The 27,895-nt window shown below is 56.1% G+C and overlaps 2 protein-coding genes across 2 annotated transcripts in view; both read right to left on the minus strand.

Annotated features, from left to right (window-relative positions):
- LOC126050362 (uncharacterized) overlaps window positions 1-18,099 on the minus strand; it is a 30,058-nt gene extending 11,959 nt beyond the window's left edge. Inside the window, exons 1-10 of the mRNA XM_049828174.1 lie at window positions 17,946-18,099; window positions 15,253-15,424; window positions 14,658-14,778; window positions 13,667-13,887; window positions 12,432-12,610; window positions 11,803-11,956; window positions 11,361-11,485; window positions 9,557-10,340; window positions 7,597-9,029; window positions 831-2,564 (exon numbers count right to left, since the gene is read on the minus strand). Of these exons, the coding sequence (XP_049684131.1) occupies window positions 8,986-9,029; window positions 9,557-10,340; window positions 11,361-11,485; window positions 11,803-11,956; window positions 12,432-12,610; window positions 13,667-13,887; window positions 14,658-14,778; window positions 15,253-15,424; window positions 17,946-18,047 (1,902 nt within the window). The 5' untranslated portion in view covers window positions 18,048-18,099 and the 3' untranslated portion in view covers window positions 831-2,564; window positions 7,597-8,985. The remainder of the gene's footprint in view (window positions 1-830; window positions 2,565-7,596; window positions 9,030-9,556; window positions 10,341-11,360; window positions 11,486-11,802; window positions 11,957-12,431; window positions 12,611-13,666; window positions 13,888-14,657; window positions 14,779-15,252; window positions 15,425-17,945) is intronic.
- Window positions 18,100-18,212: 113 nt separating this feature from the next.
- Window positions 18,213-26,443, minus strand: FAAH2 (fatty acid amide hydrolase 2). The gene is made up of 11 exons (XM_049828175.1): window positions 26,240-26,443; window positions 25,977-26,059; window positions 25,560-25,693; window positions 25,014-25,223; window positions 24,461-24,580; window positions 23,854-23,989; window positions 22,905-23,022; window positions 22,062-22,181; window positions 20,983-21,094; window positions 20,110-20,304; window positions 18,213-19,344 (listed from the first exon to the last, which is right to left on the minus strand). The coding sequence occupies exons 1-11, from the start codon at window positions 26,435-26,437 to the stop codon at window positions 19,169-19,171; spliced, it is 1,602 nt and encodes a 533-aa protein (XP_049684132.1). The 5' UTR covers window positions 26,438-26,443; the 3' UTR covers window positions 18,213-19,168.
- Between the last annotated feature and the right edge of the window lie 1,452 nt (window positions 26,444-27,895).

Consider the following 27,895-nt stretch of genomic DNA (forward strand, 5'->3'; position numbering starts at 1 on the left):
GACTTTTTCTCCAGCATCAGGAAGCCCAGAGTGCCTAAACTAGTCCTTACCCAGCTGGTTGGTAGGACCATGTATGGACCAGGACCAAAGGGTGGATGCGAATGGGTGTCAGCCCCAAGCCCAGGAGATGCCGGCTCTGCTGCTTGCAGTCCCCTGGGATACTGACCTGCACGCAGTGACGCATGGCAGAGCACCATGCTGCAGAAAAGCCCCTGGCAGATGGTGCAGTTGGCTGGTGTTGAAGCGCCAGATCTCATGGCTGTTGAGGAGGCTCGTACCAGCCCTGTGACCGCGAGCAGAGCTCACACCATACCAGGCCTCCCAGCGTGCACCACCCACTCCGCATGTGAGCTGCAATTCCCTCATCTCCACATAGGGTGTCAGAAATATATGGAGTCTAGAAGCATGCTTTGTTTGTATGCCCCAGGCTGGCTGATTCCCAGGGCAACATTGTCTGTCATCCCAGAGTACCTGGACACACCACCCAAACTCTGCTGTCTGCAGAGCACAACAGCCAAAGCAGTCCCTCGGGTACAGGATGGTCTTCTCTTGTCCAATCTGCTCACACTAGGAATGGGTTTAACCCTGCTGGACATACGCTACTTCTAACAATACTGGGGACAACCCTCCCCAGGCCAGAAGGTCTTTCTGTCCAAAGAGAGATAGGGGAAGCTGCACCACTGTGCATGTCTGCAGCAGCCAAGCCCGCAAGAAACACCAGATACGAGCCATATGGGTTGAGCCAGCATTCAGTGCCAGCCATAAAGTGGTGCACAGGGACAAACCCCACCTGGCTTTCAAGCACAAACACCCAAGTCAGTTATCCTTACCTTGGGCACTGTTGCTTTCAGGGTAGACAGGATAAGTGCTGATGCAGCAAGACCCCAACAGTAGCACCAAGGTGACGACCATCCTCTGGGAAAGCATCTTCTCTCCTTCTCTAAGCCTTCTCCTAGGAGCCTGTGAGTGAGGGAGTGTGAGGCCGTTCTCTTTTATGTCCTCCAGCTCTCTGTGATCAATATGCTCTCATCAGATGGGTTGTCTTTTCTGCTGGGTTGGCCATCCATCCTGATGACAGGAGACGATGGGCCTTGGTCTCCCCCCAGTTCAGTCTCCGTCACTCTTGAATGAGGATGCTTGATAAATGCTTGGCTGTGTTTTCAGAAGGTCTGCTGTTTACTGTGTCTGTACTGTGCTGTGCTGGGGGAGGAAGCATTGCAGAAGGCTGGACAGGTTGACCGTGCCTCTGGTGGGGTCCGGAGGAGGATCAGAAGAGAACTTAGGGCCAACATTTGGACAAAACATGTGGATCTATGCTTCCTTTTTGCATGATCTTCCTCCCCAAGGGTACCATGTCTTCTGCTCCTTTCACATCTGATGGCAACACGAGGGCAGTGGCAAAGCCTTTGGCCACCTGGGCGTCCAGAGTTGATTCTCAATGGGTGCCCTGGTCCCTAGTGACAGAATTCAGCAAGTAACAAGGCTTATTCTCTGCAGATAGCAGCAGCCGAAGCTTCCTTGTGGGAACAACATTTGACCTTGCTGGCGTTCAGAGGATGTTATCCCAGAAGCTGGTAGTGCAATTCCCCCTTATAGAGGATGTGTCTGTGACCTCCAGGTGACCGATGTAGTCCCAACCCTGCTCAGCTGTGGACATCCAGGCCAGTAAATCACTGCAGACTGAAGGGACTCAGGCTGGGCTTCACAGCAACATGAATGTGGTGCAATTCAGAGGCAGCTCTGGAGTCTGGGTAGTTTTGCATTAGAGTTAAATACCCATTTTTTCTCTCTGGAAAAAAAGTTAGCCAGTGATGGAGACCTTGCAGCCAGTGTGCCAAAGTAACATCCATCAGACAGGATCTTGAAAAATGGCTTTCCTGAGAGAATAATACAGCTGTAGTGCACACTCTTCTCAAAAGCTGCAGGTACAGAGGCAGACCCCAGCCATTCAGTGTGTCAGCAGGGACCTGGCCCAGCTCTCCCATGTCCAGGTTTCTCCACTTCCCATTTGAGACCCCCATCTTATTCACAAACTTCACTTTCAAATTACTGTAGTATCAGCCAACTTCAGCCAATGGAATTGCTTCTAATTAAATCTCTTTGCTTGGAAGGCTTAATTCAGAGAAACACAGCTGAAACTGGTCCCTTTAGTGACCTCAGCCAGGCCATGTTTGCTGTGACAGCAGCTTGCACTGCTGTTCATATAGTGCCATGCTTCCTGAGAGCGGTGAGGAAAAGTTTGACAGACATAAGAAGATTTTAAGCTCTCAGGAGCTGCAAATAAACCTTGGGCGTTATTCGTGGTGGAGAGGAGGCAGAAAGGTTTGTTTGGCACCCTTTCCTACCCCTACCAGTGCTGGGGCTCAGCCAGGTTGAGCAGTACCTGCTTCAACAGTGCCACAAGGAATGTCCCTTTGAAATCTTGGTGGGAGATCCATATTTCTCAATCTCTTGTGTCCTCTCCTCTTGTGGGGTGGGACATCATGGAGCCTTTCCTGAGGAAGATTGGACAGGATGCTTGGGAGCCTGGCATCTGTTTTTTAACCAAGAAGCTGACCACGACCCTGCTGACCACAAAACAGGGAGACAACAGTGTTTGCATTCCCAGGTACAGTCTCTCATTTTTCATAAAATTGTTGAAGGTGCATTGACAAGAGATCATGACTTCTGTCTGCAAATTCCTGTCTGTCAGGCACAGATCAGACTGGGAGACAGATGAGGTGAAATGTTCATCCATCCCAACCAGGCACGCCACTCAGCTGGGAACTTTCTCCTAACAAAAAGCCATATCTAGCCTGTTTTCCAGCTGCTCCCATCCCCTGGATTTCATGCCATATAATGAAAAATCCTGGAGGCAGGCTTATCACTTCTGCTGTCAGGGCATGGGCAGGAAGCACAGCCCAGGGAGGGTCGCCACAGGGAGAAAGCATGGAAACCCCCTCCAAACTCAGGTGTGCATCACATGAGACGATATGCATCCAGCTCAGGGCAGCTCTGCCTGTGCCATCTATCACCGGGGGCACGAGCAGTCTTTGTGGGCAGAGAGCTACTGATCAATTGGTGTGCCCAGAGCAGTGCAAGGGGAGCAGGAAGGCATCGAGCTGAGCTACCTAGTCCATTCCTTGTCCAAAGACCAGAAATCCCCTGACCTGTGCATCAGGAGGATGGGGAGTGCAAGGACCAGCCTTATCTCACAGACACTGTCTGAGCCCGCTGCTGCGAAGAGCAGGGGTGGGCTGTCAGGCTCCTCCATCCGACACAGAGGATTTAATCCTGCGGAGCAAGGGGACCTGGTGACAGACCTGGGTGACACACGGCTCTGTCAGTTCGGCTTCAGCCGGGCGCCCACGGCACCTCCTGAGTGCAGACACTTGCCACGCGTCCCCAGACGAGGGCACTCCCAGACCAGCACACAGAGTGGGAACAGTTTCTCTCTGCAGCCTCCCAGCCCCGGAGCTTGGCCCTGGGGTGACCTGGGCACCCACAACGCCCACCGATGCTCAGCACTTGAGTCCCGGCCCGCAGAGCTACGGGAAAGCTCCTACCTGGGGAGAAATCACATGGGTCTGAACCAAAAAGCTCACACCTCTGTTATCCCTGCAGCCCTCCCCATGCACGTGGTCCAAACATATTACGCTTAGTCTCCAGCTTTTGCAGCTTCCACAGTCCCCACTCACATCCCAGTGGGCTTCCCAGCCAAGCCAAGCAGCTAAGACCACCAATCTCCAGCACTGTGGGGAGAGATGCAGCAGGAACTGTTGGCCTGGGTCACGTCAGCAGCTCAGACCTGTCAAACCATGAAGCCTTTTTGGGCTGAAGGATGGGGTCTGGCACGACAGCTCTGACACTGCTGCTCCATGCCGCTCTGGGGACCCACCTGGACTTACAGAGCCATCGCAAAGGTACCTTGCACAGGGGTGGCTTGATAGAAGGGCCTCGCTCAGCCAGCCTGGGGGCCCACAGTCTCAGGTTCCTTGCCAGATACCCAGGCACATGCCCAACAGCGCTTGGGATGGCTGCAAGGATTTGGGGTGATTCTGGGCTGTCCCAGAGCACTGGCAGGGCAGCTGCAGTGACAGGCAGGATGGAGAGCGGGCAGAGCAGGGTGGCCACAGGGCCACGGCAGGTCCAGGGGCTGCAGCCCGAGACGCTGCTCTCTGCATCTCTGCCTTGCATGACTTTCAAAGGCAAATAGGGATTTTCCTTCATTCTGTCAGCCTGCAAAATATTAGTGCTTAATTTTCGCCCATCATTTCAGGAGCTGCTGTCTCCCTTGTGTTTGTTAGGTGCTACGTCTCCTATGTGGCAGCTGCAAAAGTCCCATTAGCCCCCGCATAGCAATTTTCCACTCTCCAATACTTTTATAGGCTGGCAGCTCAGCTCTCTGAGAATTAGTAATAAGAAATACCCTCTTGCATAGTCCTAAACCTGCTGTTTCTAGTAAAGAGCTGTTTTCAGCTGCATTCCTCTCATTACTTTGATCTGGTACCGGCAGAAGCTGCAAACACCGCCAACAGCATGGAGAGCAGCCAGGAATGAGCCTATTGATCATGGTGAGTCAGAGCTTTCACAAACCTCCGCACCAAATATCTCCAGGCACGGCACTGGGGCCGTGAGAAACAGCGGCTGACCTCCAAGATGATGGGCACTGTGGGGCTGGGCTGGATATCTGAGGACCCATCACTGGCTCACCCATCTCCATGCTGCGGAGGGACCATAGGACGCCTGCGAGCACAAGGTGGGAGCCAGGTGTGCACGCACACCTGAGCACTGCAGCAGTGGTGGAGGGACCCAGCCAGGCATCCTGCTGCACAGGCTTGCCAGGGGCCGGGGACCTGCCCCTGGACCCAGCTCCATTCTCCAGCACAACTGTATACTGCTCAATCCATAACGCCTGGCCAGGCAGACTGAAGCAGGCTGTAACCCAGACACAATCCACCCAGACCCTGAGCTGTGCATGGTGGCAGCAGGTCTCTGCTGGGTCATGCCAGGACCTCAACCCCACAGCGAGGATCGCACCTTCTTGCTGTGGCTCTGCAGAGCCCCACATGCTGTTTGCACCTCCAAGGTGAATCAAAAAACCCCTTTCACATCCACTCGGAAACTTCAGCTGCTAAAATGCCATCTTGAAATGTCACGAGCCTTTTGCCTTTTTCCACTCTGCATGAACATCTCTGTTTCATACAGAACAGGGAGCTCTCAGCTGCTTCAACCACCCCCTGGGCCGAGGTGAGTCCCCGCTGCCAGTGAGTAACTCGCTTGAATCACCCATGGAGATCCCAGCGTGGTTGCCCTGCCAAAAACTCAGAAAAGAGCTGTTTTTCTTTTGATCTTTAAAGACCTGTCAGGCTGTTATAAAAGCACTGGCTGTGCCCTGGCCCGAGCCGAGCTTCCAACAAGGTGGCTGTGGGAGCCGGTTTAGTCCCACCATGCTGGGCCAGTGCCTCCCAGCAAACAGCCTAGGTCTCAGCTGGTGCATCACGGGCTGGACTGGGACGCTCTTTGCTTGGCCTGGAGGACCTCAAGCTCAGGCTGTGGCTCCTTCCCAGAGTCTAACAGCACGTGCAACAGGGCAGTTTTGACCAATGCTCCTGTTGAACGGTTTCTTACAAATGCCCTGCCACCACACAATGACCTTCAGGAACAGTGTTGAGGCTGTCAGTCAAAGAGGGCTCCACATGTGTAGGGTTTTGACTGTGACCTTGAGACACATCGGAAACTATGAAGCACAAAGGGGATAGCGACTGGACACCACAATGAACAATGGCAAGAGAGCAAGCCCTTAGCATGTCATCTCTGTTCACTCCTGAACAACAACCCCAACCTCCTTGTCTTGCTGGCCAAACACTCCCATCACCAAGGGCAGTCCAGGACTGCTGTGGGATGCTCAGAGTTCTGTGGTCTCCACCTTCAGAAGTTTTCAAGGTCAGACTAGGAAAGATCTGATCAACCTGGTCTGGCCTCAGGCTGCTGACCTTATTCTGAGCAGGAGGGGGTACTAGGTTGCTCCCAAGATTTCCTTCCAACCTGAACTGTCCCATGACCTGCTGCATGGGGACAGCCTGCCTTTCTGCACAGCCACAGCACCGCCCTGCTCCAAACCTCAGCTAACAGCGCAAAGCCTGTGTCTGCTGAACACTACCCATGAGGAGACAGCTTGGCATTACTTATCTCCAGGTGAACAATGCACAGATGTGTGCTCTCTGGCGCAGACGTAAAGTGTTTTTTAGGGCTCATCCCAGGCTGCAGCTGTGATACTGGCCAGGTGCAAATGCCCACGTTGCCAAGACTGTTGCACGGGCACATGTGTGGCCAAAGGAAACACAGTGGTCCAGCTCTGAAAGAGCTCAGCACTCCAATACAGGGCACAATGAACACAGTTTATGAGACAAGACCAACAGGATCAAGAGGTTAGGCTAGAAGAGAGACCAAAGGAAGATGCAGAGAGCCATGGGGATAAAGGGAATAAGCTGTTCCCTGGGGAAGAGGACAAGAAACCACAACACAGAAAAGTGCGATGAGTCCTTGGGGAAAACATTAGTGGAGAAAATGACGATTTGCGGGAAAAGGAAAGTGTCCACTCCCAGAAGTCTTGAAACAGAAGCAAGACACACATCTCAGGCACTTGTCAAGGAGATCAATCACCGTGAGGTTCCTGTTCACCAGCTAGAAGGATGGAGTGGCTGTGGGGCTGCAGAACAGGAAAAGCAGACACGTGGTTTTGACTCTGTTAGCTTTGGCAAAGCAGTCACAACTATAGAGCAAATGCCTCAAAAAGCTTCAAGTTAAAAAAAATAAGAATTGGGATGGCGTGATGGAAGGTCAGTGTGGAACATTTTGCTTGAGGATTGACAGATTGCAATGTTTCAGCTCCTGTGTTTGCCTCAAAACCTCAACTCCTCTGAAGTCTGCCTGATTTTAGCATTGGGGAATTATTCCAGCTTGGCTTTTGGTTTGCTTTCTAAACAACTGGAAATTAAAAAGGCCATTTCACGTGACCCAAAACAACGGCAGATACCTGGGCCCTAATTTTCATCTTGTCAAAAAGAGAAAATGAAACAAATTAAGGAAAATCAGACTATTGTTTCAACTGAGCCCGAGAGGAACTTTGTTGGCAGCAAACAGCGTGTAGGTAACACGCGTGTTCCTTCGAGCAACTCTTGGGACCATCTCTCTCATTTTTATTTTTTTAAATCCAGCACAATCCATTTAATACACCACATGTCCTCACATCATCTGTGGCAGGTTGACCATGGCTGGATGCCGGGTGCCCACCAAAGCCACTCCATCACTGCCCTTCTCAGCTGGACAGGGGAGAGAAAATATAACAGAAGGCTCATGGCTCAAGATAAGGACAGCGAGGGATCACCCACCAATTACCATCATGGGCAAAACAGACTTGACTTGGGGAAATTAGTTTAACTTATTACAGATTGAATCGGAGTAGGATAATGAGAAAATAAAAACTAAATCTTAGAATACCTTCCCGCACCCCTACCTCCTTCCTGGCTCAACTCCAGTCACGATTTTCTCTATCTGCTCCCCCCGAGTGGCACAGGGGGACAGGGAAGGGGGGTTAGGGTCAGTTCATCCCACCTTGTCTCTGCCACTCCTTCCTCCTCAGGGGCAGGACTCCTCACTCTTCCCTGCTCCAGCATGGGGTCCCTCCCAGGGAGACAGTTCTCCACGAACTTCTCCAACGTGAGTCCTTCCCACAGGCTGCAGTTCTTCACAAACTGCTCCAGCATGGGTCCCTTCCACGGACTGCAGTCCTTCAAGCACAGCCTGCTCTGGTGTGGCGTCCTCCCCGGGCTGCAGGTAGCTATCTTCACCGTGGACCTCCACAGGCTGCAGGGGGACAGCCTGCCTCTCACCATGGTCTTCACCACGGACTGCAGGGGAATCTCTGCTCCGGTGCCTGGAGGACCTCCTCCCCCTCCTTCTTCACTGATTTTGGTGTCTGCAGAGTTGTTTCTCTCCCATATTCTCACTCCTGTCTCTGGCTGAAGTTTGTTGCACAGGTTTTTTTTTTCCCTTCTTAAATATATTATCCCAGAGGTGCTACCACTGCTACTGATGGGCTCAGCTTTGGTCGGTGGCGGGTCCGTCCTGGAGCCAGCTGGTGCTGGCTCTGTCGGACATGGAGGAAGTTTCTAGCAGCTTCTCACAGAAGCCATCCCTGCAGCCCCCCAGCTACCAAAACCTTGCCATGCAAACCCAATACATCATCACTAAGAGAGATTATGCTAACAAGATGCACAAAGCACAGCAGCCTGCTTTGAAGCAGAGACAAAGCTGTCCCAGCAGCATTGCTGCCCGGGGAGAAGATGCCTCTGCCCTGGTTCAGGAGCACTCAAACAGGGCTGCCCCACGGCCCCGCTCAGCTGCCAGAAAACCGCAGCCGGTGTTGCTGCAGGTCTCCGTCTGAGTCAGCTGTGGTGGCAGGGCAAGAGGAAGGCTGACAGCCTGGCAGAGGGAGGGCACAGCCACCCCGGGGATGCTGCACGGCCAGGGTGTCAGGGATGACTCACAGGATTGGAAAGTGGCCCTGTGCAGCCCTGCTTTAGCCAGAAGGCCCCCCAAGGCTCGCAGCGCTGTCCCCTCTCTCCCCTTCACCATATACCTGGATGCTGGACACCAATTTCTCACCTGGTCCCAAATCCGGCTTAAATCTTGTGAGTCCAGGAGCTGGATTTGTCCCCCAGCACTGGAATCCACCAATCCCAGCCACTGCAAAGCACAATGCTGCCTGACACTGGGCCAGAGGATTTCCCCTTGCCTCTGTGGCTGCAGGCACAGCCTCACAAACACATCCCAGAGAGACGACTGCAGGGCAGGGCTCCCCAGAAGTAAATTGCCCCAGTGCTGGTAGAAGGAATAATAAAACTATCTAGTGGTTGCTCAAGAACCATCCTTTTCCCACACGACAGCAACACGCAGCCTAGCTGTGGGTGCAATTTTCTCCCAGCGAAACACCACGTTTTCCTAGTGCCTTTCCCAGATGCTGCTCAGGCAGGGCAGCGCTGGTTCTGTAACACAGAAAGAATAAGCACAGAAGCTAGTTTTCCGTAATAAATTAGTGTTATTTAAACAACAGCTCCAGTGCACAATCAGTATTTCCAGACAAGTGAAAAAAAATAAATCTCCTCTTTCATTCAAGAGGTTTATATATATATTTGAGTATAAACATACATTTGCATTAGTATATATACTTTACACGCACACATATATACACATATAGATGGATAAATAGATAAAAGTTTTGGGGCTTTGATTTTGGTATGTATTCCTTATGCTTTGGTTCAAGAGCACCAAAACCAGAGGGAAGCTCTGAAGATACTGATCTCACCCATGCACGGCAGCTGTACCTGGAGCATGCCTGTGCCTGCCCGCATGGGAGCCTGCCCCAGTCCTGTCCCCAACAAGGCACAGGCAAGTCTGAGCAGGCAGCCATCATGGCTGGGGCAGCTCCGGGCAACAACTCGAGCTCTGCTTGGTGCTGTGATCTGGGTGCCAGGAGTTCCCAGTGTGCCCCCGCCTGCCTGCTATGGCTCACTGTCAGCTGGGGGACGCAGCTCATAGCCAGAGAAGGCAGCTGCCTGTCGGACATCAGAGGACAATTGGGGCAGCTGGCAAGGGCTGGGGACACCCAGTGCTGCCTGCTCCGAGTCACCCTGCTGCACGGTGCTCTCACCTGGCTGTGGCTCAGTCCCAAGGCCATGCAGGGGCTGGACAGCATGGACGAGCTGCCCTCCATCCTCCTCCTCACTGGCGGGCAGCTTCACGGAGCTGAGCAGTACCCAGCGCCTTGCCATGCCAAGGCTCTCCCGCAAGTCCTCCTGGCTGAAGCTCCTGTCTGGTGTGGGCAGAGGTAGCCAACTGCCCGCTCCCAGGGCTGGGCACTGGCATTTAGAATGAAGCTGGAGATGCAGGGGGAGCCACATCTCCGATGTCCGGTAGTCCCTGTCACCTGTGTAGCTGTCTCTGGTCAGTCCCACCAGCACTGGCTGCTCCAGCACATCATCCCCATCACACACTTCCCCATCCTCCTTCAGCCGCAATGAGACCTGGGAGCCCAAGGCATGCCCCAGCTGGCTGTGGGTGCAGGACAGGTCCCTTCCCTCGTGGCAGTCTGGCCCAAACCCGTTGGCACAGTAGCCACTCATGTCCTGGGAAAGCCTTTCTCTGACGAGCAGCTGGACTGTGGGTGTTGTCTGCTCACCTGCAGGCAACTGGCAGGAGGGTAGCACAGTTGGCAGGAGCTGGGTGAGTGAGTCCTCCTTGAGCTCAAGGGTGGGCTCCCTGATGGTCACACTCGGGTCCCTGTTCAGGAGAGCCTGCTGGGAAATAAGCAGCAAAGCAGTCAGCCTCAGCTTGCTGAAACCCCCACCAGCCTGGGGGTGATGAACTGTGGAGCCCGGGGCAGGGAATGGTCCTGGACAGCCCCTCTGCCATGCTCACACCTGGGAGAAAAGCAGGCAGGGCTCTGCTCATTACGGCACAGGGGCTGTGGTGCTGGGGTATGGTCACAGAAGCTTTCACACTGTTGCTTTTCAAGCTATGCCCCAGCTGTCAGCAGCTCTCACCTGCTCAGAGACCCAAGCAATGCCCATGAAGAAGCCAAGGAGAATAGGAAAGCAAAGGACGCTGGCCCTGTGGTGGGCCAGGGCAAGTGGAGCAGCCTGCCACCTTCTCTCCACACTGGCAGAAGGGACTTCTTTAGCTTAGCAAGTTGGTTTTGTCCCCAGAATGCTCAAAGGGCTGCTCATCCCAGGCTGCTGCCACCCCCAGCATGGGGGAACTGGGACTCGGGGCGAAAGGCTGTCCTGGTGACTGTTTCACAGGGCTCAGTCCTGCTGATCCAGAACAAGTTTTGGATCAGCTCAGCAGGGCTGTAGCCCTCCGAGCTTTGGGGCCGCATTTATCCCAAGGGCAGAGCAGTGAGGGGCTGCATCTCACTCAGGCCCAGACTGTCCCAGGACAGCAGCCACACTGTTTGTTTCTCTTCCCCTCTTTCTGCCCTTGCAGCTGTTGTAGATGGACATGCAGCCAAGCAAAAGCCAACTGCCTAAAGCAGGAGGCTTCTAACACCGAGGGCCACAGGCTACGTGCTGCCCGAGACACCCTCCCCCAGTGTGACCCATGGCTGGTTAATGCATCTCACCAGTATCTTCTCCCGCACAGCAAGGCCTGGGGGTACAGTGGGTCAGACAGCAGGGGAGGCACCTGGGCACTGAGGCAGGTTTAGTGGTGCAAGAGGCGGAGGGAAAGAGGTGCTGAGCCCCCTGCAAATGCATAGAACCCCAGCTCGGGTGCGGTACGCACAGGGTGGAGAGGCTGGAGGAGGATTGTGTACTCACAAGTGTTTTCGGGAGGAGCGTCTCCGAGGGGCTGGGGAAGACGTGCAGCTGGACGAAGCAGAGCCCGGCCATGCTCAGCAGCAGGAAGACGCCACTCAGCACGGCAAGGAGGACCCAGGGAAAGCCTGCCAGGAAGTCACAACAGGCTGAGGGGTGGAAGGACCCCAGCCAGCATCCCCCCCCCAGCCCACCCTATGCCAGCACTTCCCCCTGTTCCCCTGCAACAGGCCAGGATGTTCACGGGGAATATGCAGGGCAAGCCCAAGGTGGATAGTGAGAGAGCATCTCCCCAGGAAAGCACCTCACAGGGTGTTACTGGGCCACCAACCCTGACCAGAATGGCTGGGGGCGGGTGGGGAGTGACCCACACCTCCACGTGTCCATGCTGCAAGCAGGACCTGAGATGCAACTGCAGTGGCTGAGCCAGCGAGAGCGCTCCCACCTGCGGGGCCTGGCGGAGTCACCATGCACTGCTCGGCCTCCTGGCTCTGCTCCCCAAGCATGCCTGCGGCTGCTGTCCGGACACAGTACTGCGTGTTGGGCTTCAGGTATCTGAAAGTACATGGGGCTTCCTCCCTGCTCCATTTGCAGGGCACCTGGAAGCAGAGAGGACGCGTGGCCAAGGCGGCTGGAGGTGGGGTCTGTGCACTGCTCCTCTCCCCAGTGCAGCCTCGACACCCCAGTCACCCCATGGTGTGGAGCACAGACCCTCCCTCCCTGCTCCCCAGCAACTCCAGTGCTTGTTTCTTCACCCCAGGTGTTCAGGTCCCAGAGCATCTTGTTAAATGCCTACTGCATGCATTCATCTGAACAGAAATCGTTACAGGTTTTTCTTATTCATGCAGTCTAGAAGAGGAAAGGGATCTCCTGCCACCCCCAGGCTGTGAGACCTGAACTGGGAGTGCAAAGCATCTCATGCCTGCTTGCACTGCTGGGTGTGGGCAGGACTAGGGCAACTCTATGGGAACAGGCACTACCACACCAATGCAACCAGACACGGGCATCTTTGCTGCACCAGGAAAGCTTTTGCAAGTCCCGTGCACTCTGAGCCTTGCCTGCCCCGCCACGTACTTGCTGGACAAGCACATCCCCTTCGTACAGATTCAGCCAGTACCACAGCTTGAGCAGCACTTGGTCGACTGGCTTGTAAGAGCCATTTGTGCTTCGGTAGGGAGTGAGTGGCATGATGATATTTACGTTGAGAATGTGACCCTGGAGCAGCCAAGACAACTTGGGGGGGCCCACAATTGCTGTAGGGAGGGGGAAAAAAAAAAAAAAAAAAAGGAAAATTAAGCCCTTCAAAATAGAAGGCAGGCATCTCATTTCTCTAGAAATTATGTTCTGTTGGACATCCCACTCCCAGCGCACAGAAAGTTTCTTAGGTGTAGCCTGATGGCACTTGGTGCTGTGAAACCAGCTCTAGAATCAGCAGCCACCACGTCTTTGTGACAGCCAGTGCCACTTCTGCCTTCTCCGGTCACGCCAGCATAGGGCAGGACAGACCTGCTAGCACCTCTGGCTCCCTGCTGCTGAGCACTTCATCTCTGAGCCATCAGATGATGGTCTAGAGACTCTCTACGGAGTGTGGCAATTGCTGTTTTAGCTAAGCACATCTATTTCCATGCCAGCTGAATGCAGAGGGAATGAAAAAGGGAACCCCAAAAAGCTGAAGTACATCCCATTTTAGCTGCTGGCACATTCAGATCAAAGCAACAACCCCCATGATATGGGTTAGGTGAAGGTCCTGGAGATTTTCCTTCCTCCAAAAGACAGCTAGGCTTTTTGGACAGGACAGCCAGTCTGAGAAAAGGCACATACCCACACCTCGCCAACATGGCAGCCAGGGCAAAGGCAGTGCTGCAGGGACTACTCCTGCTTTCACCAGCCCATGCCAGCTTTACCTTGCTGGAACAAAAATGCCCTCACCCAGCATCTCTCAGGCCCATGGCAGGGACAAACAGGGGATGCTTTTAAAAGGCAAGCCTGGAAGGGTATCCTCTTTCCTACACCATCTCTCCACGTTCTCCAGAGACCCAAATTCTCACAGCACCTCCGTGGCCTGGGGCCTCCCACCCATGGTCCTCACCTCACTGTGTCTCCTCCTCTGTTCCCTTGCTCTTCACCCAGTCCTTCTCTAGCAGCTCTGCTCCCATTCCTTTCCTCTGGTCAGGGGTCTTGGCACTTCTCCCACCAGTATCCTCATGTGATTTCCCACCATATCCCGGCAGACCTCTCCAAGGACCCCTCTTCCCATTGGCCCCCCAGGAAGAGCAAGAGCCCAGCTGAAGGAGCTCCCTGGTCCTTACTGTCTCTGTACAGCTGCAGCTCGCTGGAATAGGCCCACTCGGACAGCTTGTCTCCGGCCACCGCTCTCACCCTTGCCCAGTAGATATCGTGGATCTTGTCAAAATACAGCTCGCATGCCCAGGAGGAGCTGGTGCTGTTCCCCCAGCAGGTATCCACCTTGGTCCAGCGAGAGGTTCTGCCCATGGAGAAAATGCAGGGATTTCTCCTTTTCGGCACCTTCCTAGCTAAAAAGAAAAGCTACCTAGCCATCACCATCCTGTCCGAGTGGAAAGCATGGGAGGGCACAGATACTGTTCAACAGCATTCTGGGCTGCATTAGGAAGAACATTGCCAGCAAGTCAAGTCACCTCTCATTGGCACTGATGGGATGGCACCTGGAGTGCTGTGTCCCGACCTGTGCTCTCTGCTACAAGAAAAATCATGTCCATGCCAGAGAGAGCCCACTGAAGGGCCAAAAAGATGGCCAAGGGGTTGAGGCATCTGTGGTGTGAGGGAAGCTGAGCAAGCGGGGACTGCTTAGCCTCAAAAGAAGGTGTCAGGATGGGGAGTCTTATCAGCATGATGGAGTAAAGAAGATGGAGACTTCTCAGTGGTGCTCTATGAAAGGACAAGAGGCAGCAGGCACAGGTTGAAATACAGGAAATTCCACTTAAGCATAAGGGAAAAAAAACCCCAAACGTGAAAGCAATCCCTTTTGTTTTCTACTGGAAGGGTGACCAGCAAAGGGAACAGGTTGCCCAGGCAGGTTGTGGAGGCTCCATCCCTGAAGGTGGTCAAAGCCCAGAGGGACACAGTCCTGAGCTGACCCTGCCTGAGCAGGGGTTGGATGAGCTGGTCTCTGGAGTTCCCTGCCAGCTCTGCTATTCTGTTACTCTATGATATTTACTGCCAGATAATAATCCTCTGGCTACCAGGAGTCCCCGACAGCCCTCTGCCAGGGTGCAGGGGGGATGAGCCACCTCCACCCATTCTGCCCGCCACCCCACCTACCGTCTCCTCCACTCCACCTGGTACGAGGCACCACTGGGTGAGCCAGGGTCTGGCTCCCACCGCAGGCGGACGTGGAAGTTTTGTGCCTCCAGCCTCACGTCTCGTGGAGGCAATGGTGTGCCTGGGGAGGGGGGAAGCAGAGGGATGTCAGGCAGCATCCATCTGCTCTGCAGGAGCCCACTTCTTGGTTGGTCACTGCTTGGCCATGCTGCACGGGTCTCCCTGCTTCGCAAAGGTGTTGTGGGGTCTCCCCACCACCCTACAACTCCCAGTTTCAGTCCTGTGTAGGCAAACACCCACTCCCTGCCAGGCACAGGCAAGGGCTGGCTGCCAGTGCAGCGCTCAGCATCCACATCCCACGAACCTCTCACACACCCTGGAGCATCCTATCTGAGGTCCCATGAAAGGCACCGACACCCTGACGTGGTTGCTGGTGACCCTGGGGTTTTCTTTCCTGTCACACCTTGAAGACCACTTGGTTCCCTCCTTCCTGCAGGTACCTTCTGTAGGTCTGAGAGTTGTCCCTGTGCTTCTCCCCCTGCTGCAGCCAGGGCCACCCCCCAGCCTGTGGCAGCAGCTCCAGAGCTGGACTTACCCCAGAGCACGGTGCAGCTGGCCAGTGACAGAAGCAGGGTCAGGGCAGGGCTCATCCCGCTGCACCCCGTCCATCTGCCCCCAGCTCTACGCTGCCGTGCTGGGTGCAGTGGCGAGAGGACGGGCGTGCTGGAGCTGTTCTGCCCCTCGCAAACACGACGGGCAGCTGGAACCTGGGATTAGAGAAAATATTTTTCTTTCCCAAAGCTGTGGCCAGTGACACCTGCCGCAGGCATCCCTTGTATGCAGAGGTTGCATGCCCAGCCGTGGCATGGAGGTGCCCGCTGCAGAGTGGTGGGGAACCCCCTGCCATCCCCAGGATGGGGTGAAGCAGCAGGTGCCCTTGGGGCTGCGGTGGCAAGCGGGCCTGCGGGGACAGCAGGCAGCTGCCACGCTGCCATGGCACCGTGCGCGTGCCACAGGGACCTTGTGCTGCACCCACCTCTAGCTGGTCCCTGGTGGCGTTTGGCTGGTCCCTCCCTAAAGGCAGCAAGTCATGCTGCCAGCGTCACCGGGACATGGGTCTGAGAAAGCTCTTGGCCTGATGTTCGCACCGCTCTGGCGGTGACTCAGCCCTGCGCTGGGCATGACTCACACTGGCACAACCGGTGGTACCACTGCCACCCCAACACCCCCAGTCCTCCCACAGTCTCCATGGGACCGGGAGTGTACCATGCATGCTAGCACCGGGCCAGGCAAAATGGGCACCCCGAGGCACCCCCGTGGGGTGCTCTGCCCCGAGTAGAGACCTCAGTCTGCATGAGCCACAGCAGCAGCCGGCCCTGCTGGGCGCCTGCGCCACAGCCCTGCGCAGTCCCAGGGGATGCTGGCACAGTGCTGCGGCATGTTAGGACCCACTTCCTCCTCCCTCCCTCTGAAACCTGGCCAGTAGCTCCTTACCTTGGCCTTGCCCCACCACTCGGTTACAGGGGAATTTTTTCCCTGCTGTTGCCAGCTATGGAGGGAACCTTGCTCTCCGGGGAGAGACATGCAAAGGGCTTTGAGGCCACCAATGCCTCCCTCCCAGTCCCGGGGACATGTCCCCTGCTGAAGGCGGGGAGCCCAGGGCCACCTCCAGAGGCAGACGGTTGGGAGCATCTCCCTGGCCAGACTGGACATCCGTAGGGCTGGCTTCCTCCCACACATTGCCTCTTGCTCTTCCCATTTTGTACTGACTCTGTATTAACAGTATAAGGACGACCACCTTGGCAGGTGCATATAAAATGCTTTCACCGTGTTTTCTGTTCCTTGCAAGCATTTAGAGCTGGAAACGGGGAGGAGCAGCCAGCAAGCAGGGATGGGCAGCTGCAAGCCCTGAGGCGAGACCTCCAAAATGCGAAAGCCAAATACAGGCAGTGGGTTTACAGCTTCCCCCTGCCCTGACCTAGCACAAGCCCTCCAGGCTTTGCAGCAGGCCCCCAGCAAAGGCAGCAGATGTTTCTCCCCAGAGGGAGAAGGGGCCCCCAGGCCTGTTCCTGGGAGTCACAGAGGTACGGAGCAGCAAGTCGGTTCCCTGGGGAGACCCCAGGACCTGACTGCCTGTGTGGACAGGGAGAGGGCTGCTCCGGCTGCAGGAGGAGGTAGCACGCCACCCACGGGGCCAGCGCCTTTGCAGCAGCGAGGGGGGCTGCAGGATGGTCCCTGCCAGCCCCAGCACACCTGGTCCCCATCCGCCTTGGTCAGAGGGAAAAACCCAGCACTCCTCCCCATGTTGCGGTTTCTTGTAAAAATATGGTTTACTGGATACCCCGCCAGATGAGACTGCAGAGGTGAAACCCTCTCCTCTCCGCTCATCCCTTCCTTTGCCTGCATCCCCCATCTCCCCACTGCCCCAAAGCGCCAGCGGTCCCCCCTACCTTGGGCCACGTAGGTGCTCATCTGGCCCCTGCTGTAACAGGAACCTGCTAGAGCAAACACAAGGCTGCAGTCTGCGCCCACCACGCTGTTTAAACACAATCACCTTCAGCTCAGCAATCCCATGTTAGGCTCAGAGAGCGTTCACTGGAAGCATCAGGGTCTGCCCAGCTCCCAGGCTCCCTCCAGCTGGGGACAGGCCCGTGTACCCAGTGCCACTGCGCTGGGTGGCTGTGGGAGACGCCTCACGACACGTGGTTTGGCTTCAGTGGTTCGTGCCCTTTTCCCCGGGTAGGTTTTCTTTTTGTTGTTGATTTTTTTTCTTTCTTCCTTCCTTGTTGATGATGTCTCATCTGGCTAGAGGTTCCCGGGGCCCGCAGCCCTCAGCCGGCTCAGCAGTGCCCTCTGCGAGCGAGTGGCAAGATGCAGCCTGCACCCAGCACCCTGGCTGCACCCAGCACCCACGTCCCGCCTTGCAGGGACCAGTAGTGGCTCAGGGACAGAAGACAACAGCCCAGGGATCGGGCCAGCACCGGGGTGACGCATGGCAGGACAGACGTAAGCCAGGATGTCCCCACAAAGCCAACACCGGGAGGAGGTTTAATCCTTGCCAACATCAGCACCACAGGGTAGGCACGCAGACCCGGGACCCCACGCTCTGCTCTGCCCTAAAGACCCCAAGGAACCCATGCAAGGCTCAGCATCGCCCTATGAGCCCCAAGCCTTCAGCAGCCTATTGGGGAGAAAAAGCAGCAGGGTTTACGCTTTCCAAGAGCATTAACACTGCGCAAGCACTACAAGACAAACAGAGCCATCGACCGCAGCACCGCTGGAGCTCACCAGCACCCTGCAGCTCTGCCAGGAGCTGAGCAGACACCACCATTCCACGCATTTTAAAGTGAGAGCCCAGCAGTGGCCAAGTGCCACCCTTGGAGCGGACATCAACACCTTCACTGCTGTCCTTCCACTGCACCCACAGCCAGCAGCATTCGGCAGCCCCAGCCCATCCCACAGCACAGGTGGAGACAGGGCCGGAATCCAGGGGGACGGCAGCCTCACAGCTGGCAGGGCAACAGCCGTCGGGAACAAGGACACACAGCCGGCAGCAAACTGGACAGACTCTTTAATAGCACCCTCACTGAGAACATCTCAGGCTTGTTGCCCACCCCAGGAACAGCCAGCTGCCCACCATTTCTGCCTGCATCTACCCGTGGGGGCAGAGGCTGGGCAGCACGGGAGGGTGGGTGGCAAGGGACGCCAGTCAGGCTGGATGATCCCCTGGAACAGAAGGGCAAGACACTGGCAGGAGATGCTTTAGCTGTCTCAGCACACAGAGAAGAGCATTTAAAGAACTCTTCCAGTGCTGTCAAAAGCTCACAAAAGCAAAAGCTCCTTCTCCCTTGCCTGCCAGCTCCACACCAGGCAGAGCCCAGCACCATTCACCCCACAAAGCACCACCAGTGTGATGAGCATATGGTTGCCTCCAGCAGCCTCAGCCCCTCTCTCTTTTTGGCTAGAGGGTGGGGGAAACCCCATGGCAGCTCAGGGAGGCCGCAGGGGCCAGCAAGCCTGCAGTGCACTGGTGTAGTCCCAGCCCCATGGGAAGGAAGGCCAAGGAAGATGGATGCACCCAGGAGGCCCCAAAGGTGGTGCTGGGCAGTTGTCCCCGAGCAGGCTGGTGGCACCTCCTCTCCCCAGCCTTCACTCAGCGTCTTCAAAGCAGCAAGCCTTACAGAGACAGCCATCTCCACGCCCAGAAGATAGGTGCCCACTGCAGGCAGGATGCAGGCATCCTGCCACCAGCCCACATCACCGGGTCTCCCGAGGGGCCATGGGGAGGGCAGGTCCCTCTCCTGGCAGAGGGTGCTGCAGGGAGGAGACCACTCCAGCAGCAACAGTCCAGCTTCCCTGGGCGCTGGAGGCAGTGCCAGCTGCTCCCAGGAGAGTGCAAGGTGGGGTGCAGAGGGAGCAGGTAGTGTCATAACAGGATCAGGCATCAGTGCCTGCCGCTGCCTCACTGGGCGGCCACCGTCTCTGCTTCCCCACAGTGCCAACGGCCCAGGCTAAACTTTCCCAGGTGAAACCCATCCTCCGAAGGCCTTCTCCAGATACCGGGCTACTGCCAGTGTCAGGTGGTCGTTGTAGGAAGCTGCCACCAGCTGGATGCCCAGCGGCAGGCCCTCACTGCTCAGGCCCAGCGGGCACTGCGTCACTGGCAAGCCCAGGACGTTGAAGATAGCTGGAAGAGAGAAGGTTGCATCAGAGCAAGCACAGCAACCAGGATAAATCACAACCTGGCTCTCCCAGCCCAGGTAGGGAGGTGCTGCCATGGACAGCACCAGGCTCCTGGGAGCTGGTCCTTGCTGGAGCAGTGCAGTCAAGGCAGGTGGTGCAGAGACATGATGACAAGGGGACATCACTGGCTCGAGGTTCCCAGCGCCAACGTCACATATGCAAACTGCACCCATGAGTGGACACATTTATGTGGCACTTGCTGTGGCATGCTGAGATCTGCTTTGGGACGTTCCTGCCCCAGGCACCACCCCTCCATTACTCCAAAGCCAGACAGTATTGCAGCACCATGCTGGCATCAAGGAGCTCAAGCCACAGGAAAGCCACACAGAGAGCCCCAAACTGTACCCCAAGAGATGCAGCAGCTCTTGGGTGCCTGCTAAACCACAACAGCTGTAACAGCATCAGCTAACAAGCTAACAGCATCAGAGCGTCCCTTTGGGGCAGGGCTCGACCATCCCCCCCCCCCGCCCAAGATCAAACCTGCCTTGCTGCAGACAGCAGGTACTGCTGCCACAGTTTTAAAGCATGACCATAATCCTCACCCCATGTTCTGGAGCAGCAAGAGACTCCTCTGCACTGCAAAGCCCACTGTCAGTGATGGAAATATCGTGGCCAAAATACCCTGGCTAGTAGCCTGCACTGCTGCAGTGTGTGAAGGCATGCCCACAATTCCTGCCTGCACCCCAGCACAGCAGTCAGAGCAGCTCACCTGTGTAGGCAAAGTTGAAGGGCATGCATATGGGGGAGTGGTGCCTGGGAGCTATGGTGGGGTGGGAGGGGTAGAGGAGCACCCCGTCAGGCCCCAGCAGGGCCTCCATCTCCTCCTGCAGGCTCTTCCCCATGCTCACCAGCTTGGCATTCCCACCAGGATTGAGTTTCATCAGCTTCTCCGTCAGCCCCAGGGCTGCAGGGCAAGGACACAAACAGTAAGAGAGAGGAGAGAGCGCGAGGACCATGGGCTAAGCAGGCTAGAAAGTGCATTGCCCGGCCACAGGCAGCACCCCCCAGCTCCTAGTGGGGGCCCCCGCAAGTCCCCCCTCCCTGCTGGCTCCTGGAGCAGATTGCCCCAGACACAGCTCTGCAGGCAGTGTCTCCCCAGCTTTGCCAAGGAAAAGGCTTTCAGCCCACCCACTGCTCCAAGTTTTTCCAGCCACTGGGATTGAGCAGAGCTGGCGGACCAACCTCAGCGCTCATTAGACAGCAGCATGACAGCACTAATTAGGGTTCTCTGGTATCTGCTGCTAAGAAATGAGATCAGTGCAGACCCCTGACTGGCTCCCTCTAAGCCCCAGCAGTTCTGGCAGGGCTCACAGCAGGAACAAACCCTGCCTGCAGCTCTGTTGTCCTCACTTCTCCTTCTCCCAGGATATCTGAACCCATTTATCAAAGATTCAGCCAACTCCCCCTCGAGCAGGTGTTTCACTTGAAGACACTGAGTGTCGTTACAAAAAAAACAGTCTGAAGATGCTCAGCGCAAATTCTGGAGTCCCTTTGTGGGGCACTAGAAGGGCACTATTTTCATTTAACAACTTGCCCGCCCTACCACCACCTCTGCATACCCCGGGGCTCCTCCCGGCTTTACCGATAGCTGGGAGAGTGTGGGAAGACATCCCCACGAGCCACTTCATCAGCTCCCACAGCGGCCACACCGGCTTGCCATGGTCCCCGAGCAGGTCTGTGAATAGCTGTGCCTCCTGTAACACAGACACACACACGCTCCCTCCATCAGCACCATCAGCTAGCACATGATGGGGAAGACCAGGCTGACTAACAGTGAAATCTCCAGCTGTCCAATTATCCTGACACAAGCTGTTGCCATCTTCAGACAAGAGATACCCCTCAGGAGCGTTACACAGCTCTAGCACTAATCCAGAGCAGCAGCAGGAGCATCTCTCCCGCCAGAGACAGCAAGAAGGTGACCTTGCTCTGCAGATGGAGATGCCCCCAAAGCAGCACCTTTTAGTACCGCTTCTCTGACATGATACAAGGGATGATGCTCCAGATAATGTCTCCTGGAGGCATTTACTGCTGTTATATGGCTGTGGGATCGGGAAAAAGGAGGCAGAGGGCGTCAGGTGTGCCCTCTTTAGCAAGATGGTGTTGGTTTATTTTTCACCACTGCCTGCACGGCAGAATGCATGAGGTGTAATACTCCCAAGAGTTTATTTTTGATACAAAATACTTCCATGCATGCACAGAGCATGGCACAGTGGCTACAGTTCTAAGGAAAAAATACCACTTGCAGACTCGCTGCTGAAAAGCTGCTAATCCACTACCTCAGTCCTGGCATCCTAATGGGTATTAATCCCAACCTACCATGTCAGGTGAAACACAGCACAGAGGTAAGAGCGAGGCAGGATGCTACCTGCTTGGCTGACTTACCAACTCACACAGAAAACGTCAATGTGCTAAAATGGCCTCTCCCCCTTTAAACCATGTCACTCCTCTGCTGGCAGCCATATCATCACCTCACGGGAATGCAAGGGAGAAAGGGTTGCGTAGCTTTGGAAAGAGATAGAAGGAAGACTGGGGGGACAAACAGAGCAGAGAAAGCCCCCGGCCAGGTCTGGGAAGCCTACAGGTCTCCATGGCTGGCCCCAAACAGCCGATTCTTCCCTGCTGCCACTGCATTTGTGCCTTTGCCAGCTCTGTCTGACCCACCTGTCCATCGCTGTCCTTGGACGACATCATGGCTGACCAGATCTGGAAAGAATACTTCATCTTGTGGATCGCCACATGCCGAACCTGGACACCCAGCTCGCTTTTGAGGTGCTCCACCACCTAAGTGGAAGAGAGGGAAGGGTTTGTTTCTGCGAGGATGTGATGCACTGTGGTCAGTCCATGGAAACTAGGGACAGGAGAGAGCCCAGGGGCAGCTTCTCTTTGCTGCCATGCAGGGAATCCTGCAGCTCCTGCCCGCTCCCCTCCACCCTGAGCAGTGGGACCTCCTCCATCCTATAACAACCTTGAAGCTCCCCATACAGCCCTCCACAACACCCCCAGTGATGCTCCAGAAGAGCACCAAGAGCAGCACAGAAGATTTTGCTGAAAAACAAAAGAGTTCCTTTGCATGACTAAATACCAGGCAGCAGCCCTGGGAAGACTACAAACACACAGCCATCCCTTCACCGTGCGATGTGGCCCCAGGAGGTCTCCATAACATAGAAAAGAGATGTTAAGAAAGCAAAACACAGCTATTGCAATGGAAATTGGTCCAAAAACTTTGGACACCCCAGTGCACTTCAACACACGGGTGCTGCTGGCAAGGGGGTCTGCAGCCACTCGCAAGATTTTCCCCTTGTTTCTTCTTTAACACAAAAGAAGAAAAAGATCTTTCTGCTTTTTTTCTACTGCACTGCAGCCTGCAGCCCTCCATCCCGCCAGTCCCTGCAGGAGCTGTGCACAGAGCAGCTCACTGCACCTCCAGGGGACTCCTGGGACTGGTGTCCCCATGTTTCATCTCCAGGCTCACCCCAGTAAGAGCCAACGTCTGTTCCTTCCTACCTTCTTCTGGGCCTGCAAGATCTCCTTGTCCACAGGCGACACAAAAATTGACCCGCCGTCATGATCCATGCAGTGAAATTTTATTTTCTCCAGCGACACCTTTTCATTCAGCTTCAGCCTGGGAAAGGAACACCGCTTTGCTTGCAAATCCATCCCTGGCTCCTTCCCAGCTGCCAGAGCTGCTTGCACACTTGTTAATGCGTCCTCAGGACACCCTGCTCTACCCATCAGGGTGGGAAGGAGAGTCCCTGGAGACACACAGACACCTGCTGCTCACAATCCATCCAGCTGCTCGCCTGCCCCATCAGTCCCAGCTAGTTTTGCATGTTTGTTGCTGTTAGGAAAATCCTCATCTCTCAAGATGCACCTTGTAATTACAGACCCTGGCCACGGCCAAGATTGGGATTGCACCACAAGAGCCATGAAGAAACCAAAGTGGTAATGGAAGAAACAACCGCATGCAGGCTGTGGCAAGAAGCAGGACCTGCCCAGTCCACTCCATCCCCGCTCCGCTCCTTACTGGTAGGTGCACATAAAAGGCCGCTTTGTTGCAGGGACCTATGAAGAGACCAAGTGGGGCCATGGTGTGGGATGGAAAACTCATTATTCAAGAACAGGAAAAAGAACACGTAAAAACCCAAAAGAAAGGCCAGCCCCAAGAGGGAAGGGCCGTGCTGGGCGGCGCTGGCTGGAGCAGCTCACTGGTGAAGTCTTCCTGTGAGGAGGACCTGGCTGACCATGGCTGCCTGTTCCCCAGAGCACATGGGTGGTGGGAAGGACAGCCGTGGCTGCAAGGGTCCTGCTGAAGCCAGGGGCAAGAGGAAGGAAACCAGTAACAAGCAATCTGGGTAGAGCAGACCTCTCTTGTACACCAAACAGGACTGACCTGCTGCACCGGCCAAAGTAGCCGAGACCAATTCAGCAGCGTGAAGCAGTAGGAGCAGCTCACCTGCTGACTCCGGGACCGGCCATGACCCTCAGCATAAGCTCCAGGTCCTCCGCATAGCGGCACATGGGCCCCGTGCACAGGAAGCTGGTCCGCACCCCTCGAGCGTTCGGGAACTGGCCATCGTTGGGGACCACCCCTGCGGGCACAATGAGACGTTGGGTACCACCCTGCCAACACAGCCTCCAGCCAGGGCAAGCCACGCCGGTGGAAGATGTTGTCCAGGGACTGCACACATCAGCAGTGCTTGCAAGCTGACGGCAAGGTGCACAGGGTGGGGAAAGAAGGAAAACATCCATCTGGGTCACCAGCTGCCAGGGAAACACCCCAGATCCTGACCTTGGGAAAACATCCCACGCTGAGGATACAATATCAGGGGTGAAACACCTCCCACAGGCTTGGCGTTCTGCCACCAAATGGCTTTCCACTGCCAAAGCCAGGTTGTACTCATGCAGGGGGCTTGTCCCATGGCAAGAAGCTGCCTGCCCCCTTTCAGCAATCTCACCAGAAACAAGCAGAGGAGTGTCCCTAACAGGTTCCTCCCACAGCCCGCAATCCACCTCCTGGCATCTCTGCTGGGGAGGAGAGGAGACCCCCATGCCCTCCTTACCTGTCGTGGGTTTATGGCCGAAGACTCCATTGAAGAAGGCAGGCATGCGGATGCTGCCACCGATGTCGGAGCCCACGCCTATGACTGAGCAGGCAGCTGCCAGGACACTGCCCTCCCCACCTGCATGGGAGAAAATACAGCAAAAAACCCACAGGCTTATCGTGCAAATCACCCAGCAAAGCAGGAAAACCTCACGGTGGCTGCTTGCCTTTGCACACAGATGGGGTGGGAGCCACTCGGGCTTTAGCAATGTCTGGGGGCCAGCTGGGGAACGTGGGCCGGAGGGACTTCCCTGCCAAAATGCCACACCAGCACTGCTGTTTGCAGGTAGAGTGAGACCGAGTGAGCCACAATGATACCGGATGTAACATCCAGGAGGTGCCAAGCAGTTGGACCTCTAAATGGCCTACTGCACTGCCCAGGAAAGAGGCCTGTGAGCTCTGCAGGAGCCCAGAGACAAGTTAAAGCAGCATGCAGAGGCCTTGGGAACTCTTTCCTTGCTGCGTTTTAATCTGCTGCGCATGCAGGACTGTGCTGAGCTGCCGGGGCTCACCTGAGCTGCCACCCACGATCCTCTGCAGGTCATAGGGATTGTTGGTCCGGCCATAGACCCTGTTGCTGGACTCGTACCACATGCACAGCTCGCTGCAGTTGGTCACACCCAGCGGGATGGCACCGGCCTGCTTCAGCCGGGACACCACCGTGGCATCCGAGGTAGCAATCACATTGCGGCGGTTGACCAAGCCAGATGTGTTGGGCATCCCTGCAGTGCCAGGGTTGACAGATGGAGGGAGGTGTCAGGGCCAGCTCTCCTGAGAGCACCCTGGGGGCAGCAGGCTGCAAGGCTGGTCACAGGGACCATGTCTGTGAGAAGCAGGTCCCCAGGGGCTGAAGAGGGCTGCTCCACAACTCCTGCAGCGTCTGGGTGGTAAAAGTGAATGCAGATACAGGAGCCCAGGCAGACTGGGGGCGCAGACCAGGGAAAGGGAAGCTGCTTCCCTCCGAGTGCCCTGCCACAGCCACCCACCACCCTGGGGAGCATGTGGCCGAGAAGTGAGTCACAACCAGTGAAGCTGGAGAGAAGCAACGGTACACCCACCATGCAGAGAAAAGGCCTCCTTGACGGTGATGGGAACCCCTAACAAGGGGAACTTCTCCTCCAGGTAGTCATCGCCAGGGCCCTCCAAAAGCAGCTTATCTACCTGCCGGGCTTCCTGCAGGGCCTCCTCAAACCTGCAAAGAAGCAACCAGCGGGGATGCTCGAGTGACTGGCAAGGAGCAGGCATCTCTGCAGGGTGGGCAGATGCTAAGCGTGTGGTGGGAGCTGCTGATGGAAGATGAGACCTCCCCAGCTCTTCTTCACGGCCCTCACAGAAACTGCTTGCTTCCATGCCCGGCCAAACCAGGGCCAGCAGCGCCGGTGGGAGCACCTGGCCCCGCCGTGCTGCAGGCCGCTGGCCGGGCAGGAAGGCCGCAGCGGCAGCGAGCCAACGGCCCCCTCTCCTCCCCGGCTTACCGGTCCTTAACGACGGCGTTGATGAGGGGATTGACCTCCTTGATCCTCTCCACGTAGGCCTCAACCACCTCGATGCACGTCACCTGAAACACCGAATAAAGCGGAAACCGCGGTGAGACGAGGCAGGGGAGCGACGCCGGGCACCGCCGGTACCCCCACGCCGGCACACCCTCCGCCACCGCGGAGGCCTCCCGCGGGCGCAGGGGCCCCTGCCCGTGTGCCCCCCCGGTCCCGGTCCCGGTCCCGGCCCCGGTCCCGGTCACCTGCCGCGCACGGAGTCGCGCCGCCAGCTGCCGGGCGGGCAGCAGCAGGAGCGGGCGGCGCGGCGGCGGGACGGCGCGCGGCGGCGCGGGGCGGGCGCGCGGCGGCGCGGGGGCCACGAGCCCCAGCAGCGCCAGGCAGGCGCGCGACAGCAGCCGCAGCAGCAGCGCCAGGCAGCGCTCCGCACGCGACAGCGCCATGGCCGCCCGTTGTCCCGCCCCAAGACACACCCCCTCCGGGGGGGGCGGAGCGCCGCTGCCGCGGAAGTGACGCCAGAGCGCCGCGCCGCGCCGCGTTGCCGTAGCAACCGCCTTCTCGCGCTCCGCCGGCCTGTTCCTCGGCGGCGGCCGAGGCCTACCTTCGGCCTCGCTACGCGGCAGCAAGGCCGAGTGGTGTGGCCCGTGGAGAGTCGCCTCTTCCCGCTCTGGGGGCGAAGGCAGCAGGTCCGGGGTAAACGCAGCGGCTCAGCTGCTGGTTGGCTAGAGATTACGAACGGGCTGGTGAGGGCAGGCAGTGCTGCTAACGTGTGTCTGGGGCAGCGTGATCCGTCTCTGTGGAAGAGCCTTCTCCGAGAAGCTGCCTTGGGCAAGGTGCAGGAGGAGCCTGTGGGGCTGGGGCTGAACTGCAACATCCCTGAGCACAGCCACGACGCCTCCGGGTTGCTTGCGGGAGTGTCCCCTGCTGGGGGTGAGGAGGAGATGCTTCTGTTTTCTCCAGAGCTTGCCTGTCTGTGTCCAAAAGCCTGTCCTCAAGGCCTAGGTGTGAACGCGAGCACTCCGTCTGTAGGGTGTTACCAACCCACAGGACCTTAACACTGATCAGCGTAAAGTTGCCATCTAATTATACCGTTCCTTTGCCTTTTGAATACTGAGCTTCATTCTCAAGCTTTTCCCCTCATAAAAGACAACTGTTAACATACTTTCAAACAAACACTGGGATTTTTTCCATCGCTCGATTACAGGAACTGGAAGAGCACTGAATAATCCTCAACCCTCAAGATGAAAGTTAAAAGAATCGGTAATGCTGGGGAAAAAAATCGTCTTTTAAAGCAAGTATTTAAGCAGCATCTGAGCAGGCCTTACTAGGTCTCCTTCCTTCCACATAGTTGGCAATTAAATTATCAGTGAAAAGCAAGGGAGATGAGGGGATATGTTTCTTGTGAAAATCTTTTATGACTGCAAAGTCAACAAGTCTGCATTTATTAAAATAACCTGCAGCATACACACCCTGGAAGGATATTGGGTTGACCTCTGCCCTGTAAAAACCTGCACTTGAACATAAAAGGAAAGTCATCTTGATAATAGTTCTTTTTTTACAAACTCTTATCAGAGACCTTTTTCCCCTGCCTAATGCAAATGGAGGAGAGGAGAGAAGGAAAGGGAAATCTGCTTTCCCTGCTTGGAGTTAGTTTCCTTTGCCCTAGGAAAGCACAGAAAGCATCTCCATCCACTAGTGGGTTTAGTCACCAGGTACCTGCGAGGAGCTTGGAAAGACCCCTCCGGCTGTAAAAGGTGGGGGAGTCCTATACTCCCTTAAGGGCAAGGGAACCATTTGTCCCCTGCTGATTTTAACCACCCAGTTCCTCCTTTTTCCTTGGCAGGTCTGCCCTGACTGCTGCACTTGGTGCTTCCTCAGGCAGGCCAGCCTGTGTATGGCTG

Source organism: Accipiter gentilis, chromosome 24, assembly GCF_929443795.1.
Source record: "Accipiter gentilis chromosome 24, bAccGen1.1, whole genome shotgun sequence".
In the NCBI taxonomy this organism is placed as follows: Eukaryota; Metazoa; Chordata; class Aves; order Accipitriformes; family Accipitridae; genus Astur; species Astur gentilis.

What these genes read in the sequence shown, in the direction of transcription:
- FAAH2 (XM_049828175.1), bottom strand. Translation starts at nt 26,437, where the DNA reads ATGGCGCTGTCGCGTGCGGAGCGCTGCCTGGCGCTGCTGCTGCGGCTG. An exon ending in AACGCCGTCGTTAAGGACCG is followed by an intron (nt 25,694 to 25,976) that starts GTAAGCCGGGGA and finishes GCTTCTTTGCAG; the next exon opens with GTTTGAGGAGGCCCTGCAGG. An exon ending in GGAGGCCTTTTCTCTGCATG is followed by an intron (nt 25,224 to 25,559) that starts GTGGGTGTACCG and finishes CTGGCACTGCAG; the next exon opens with GGATGCCCAACACATCTGGC.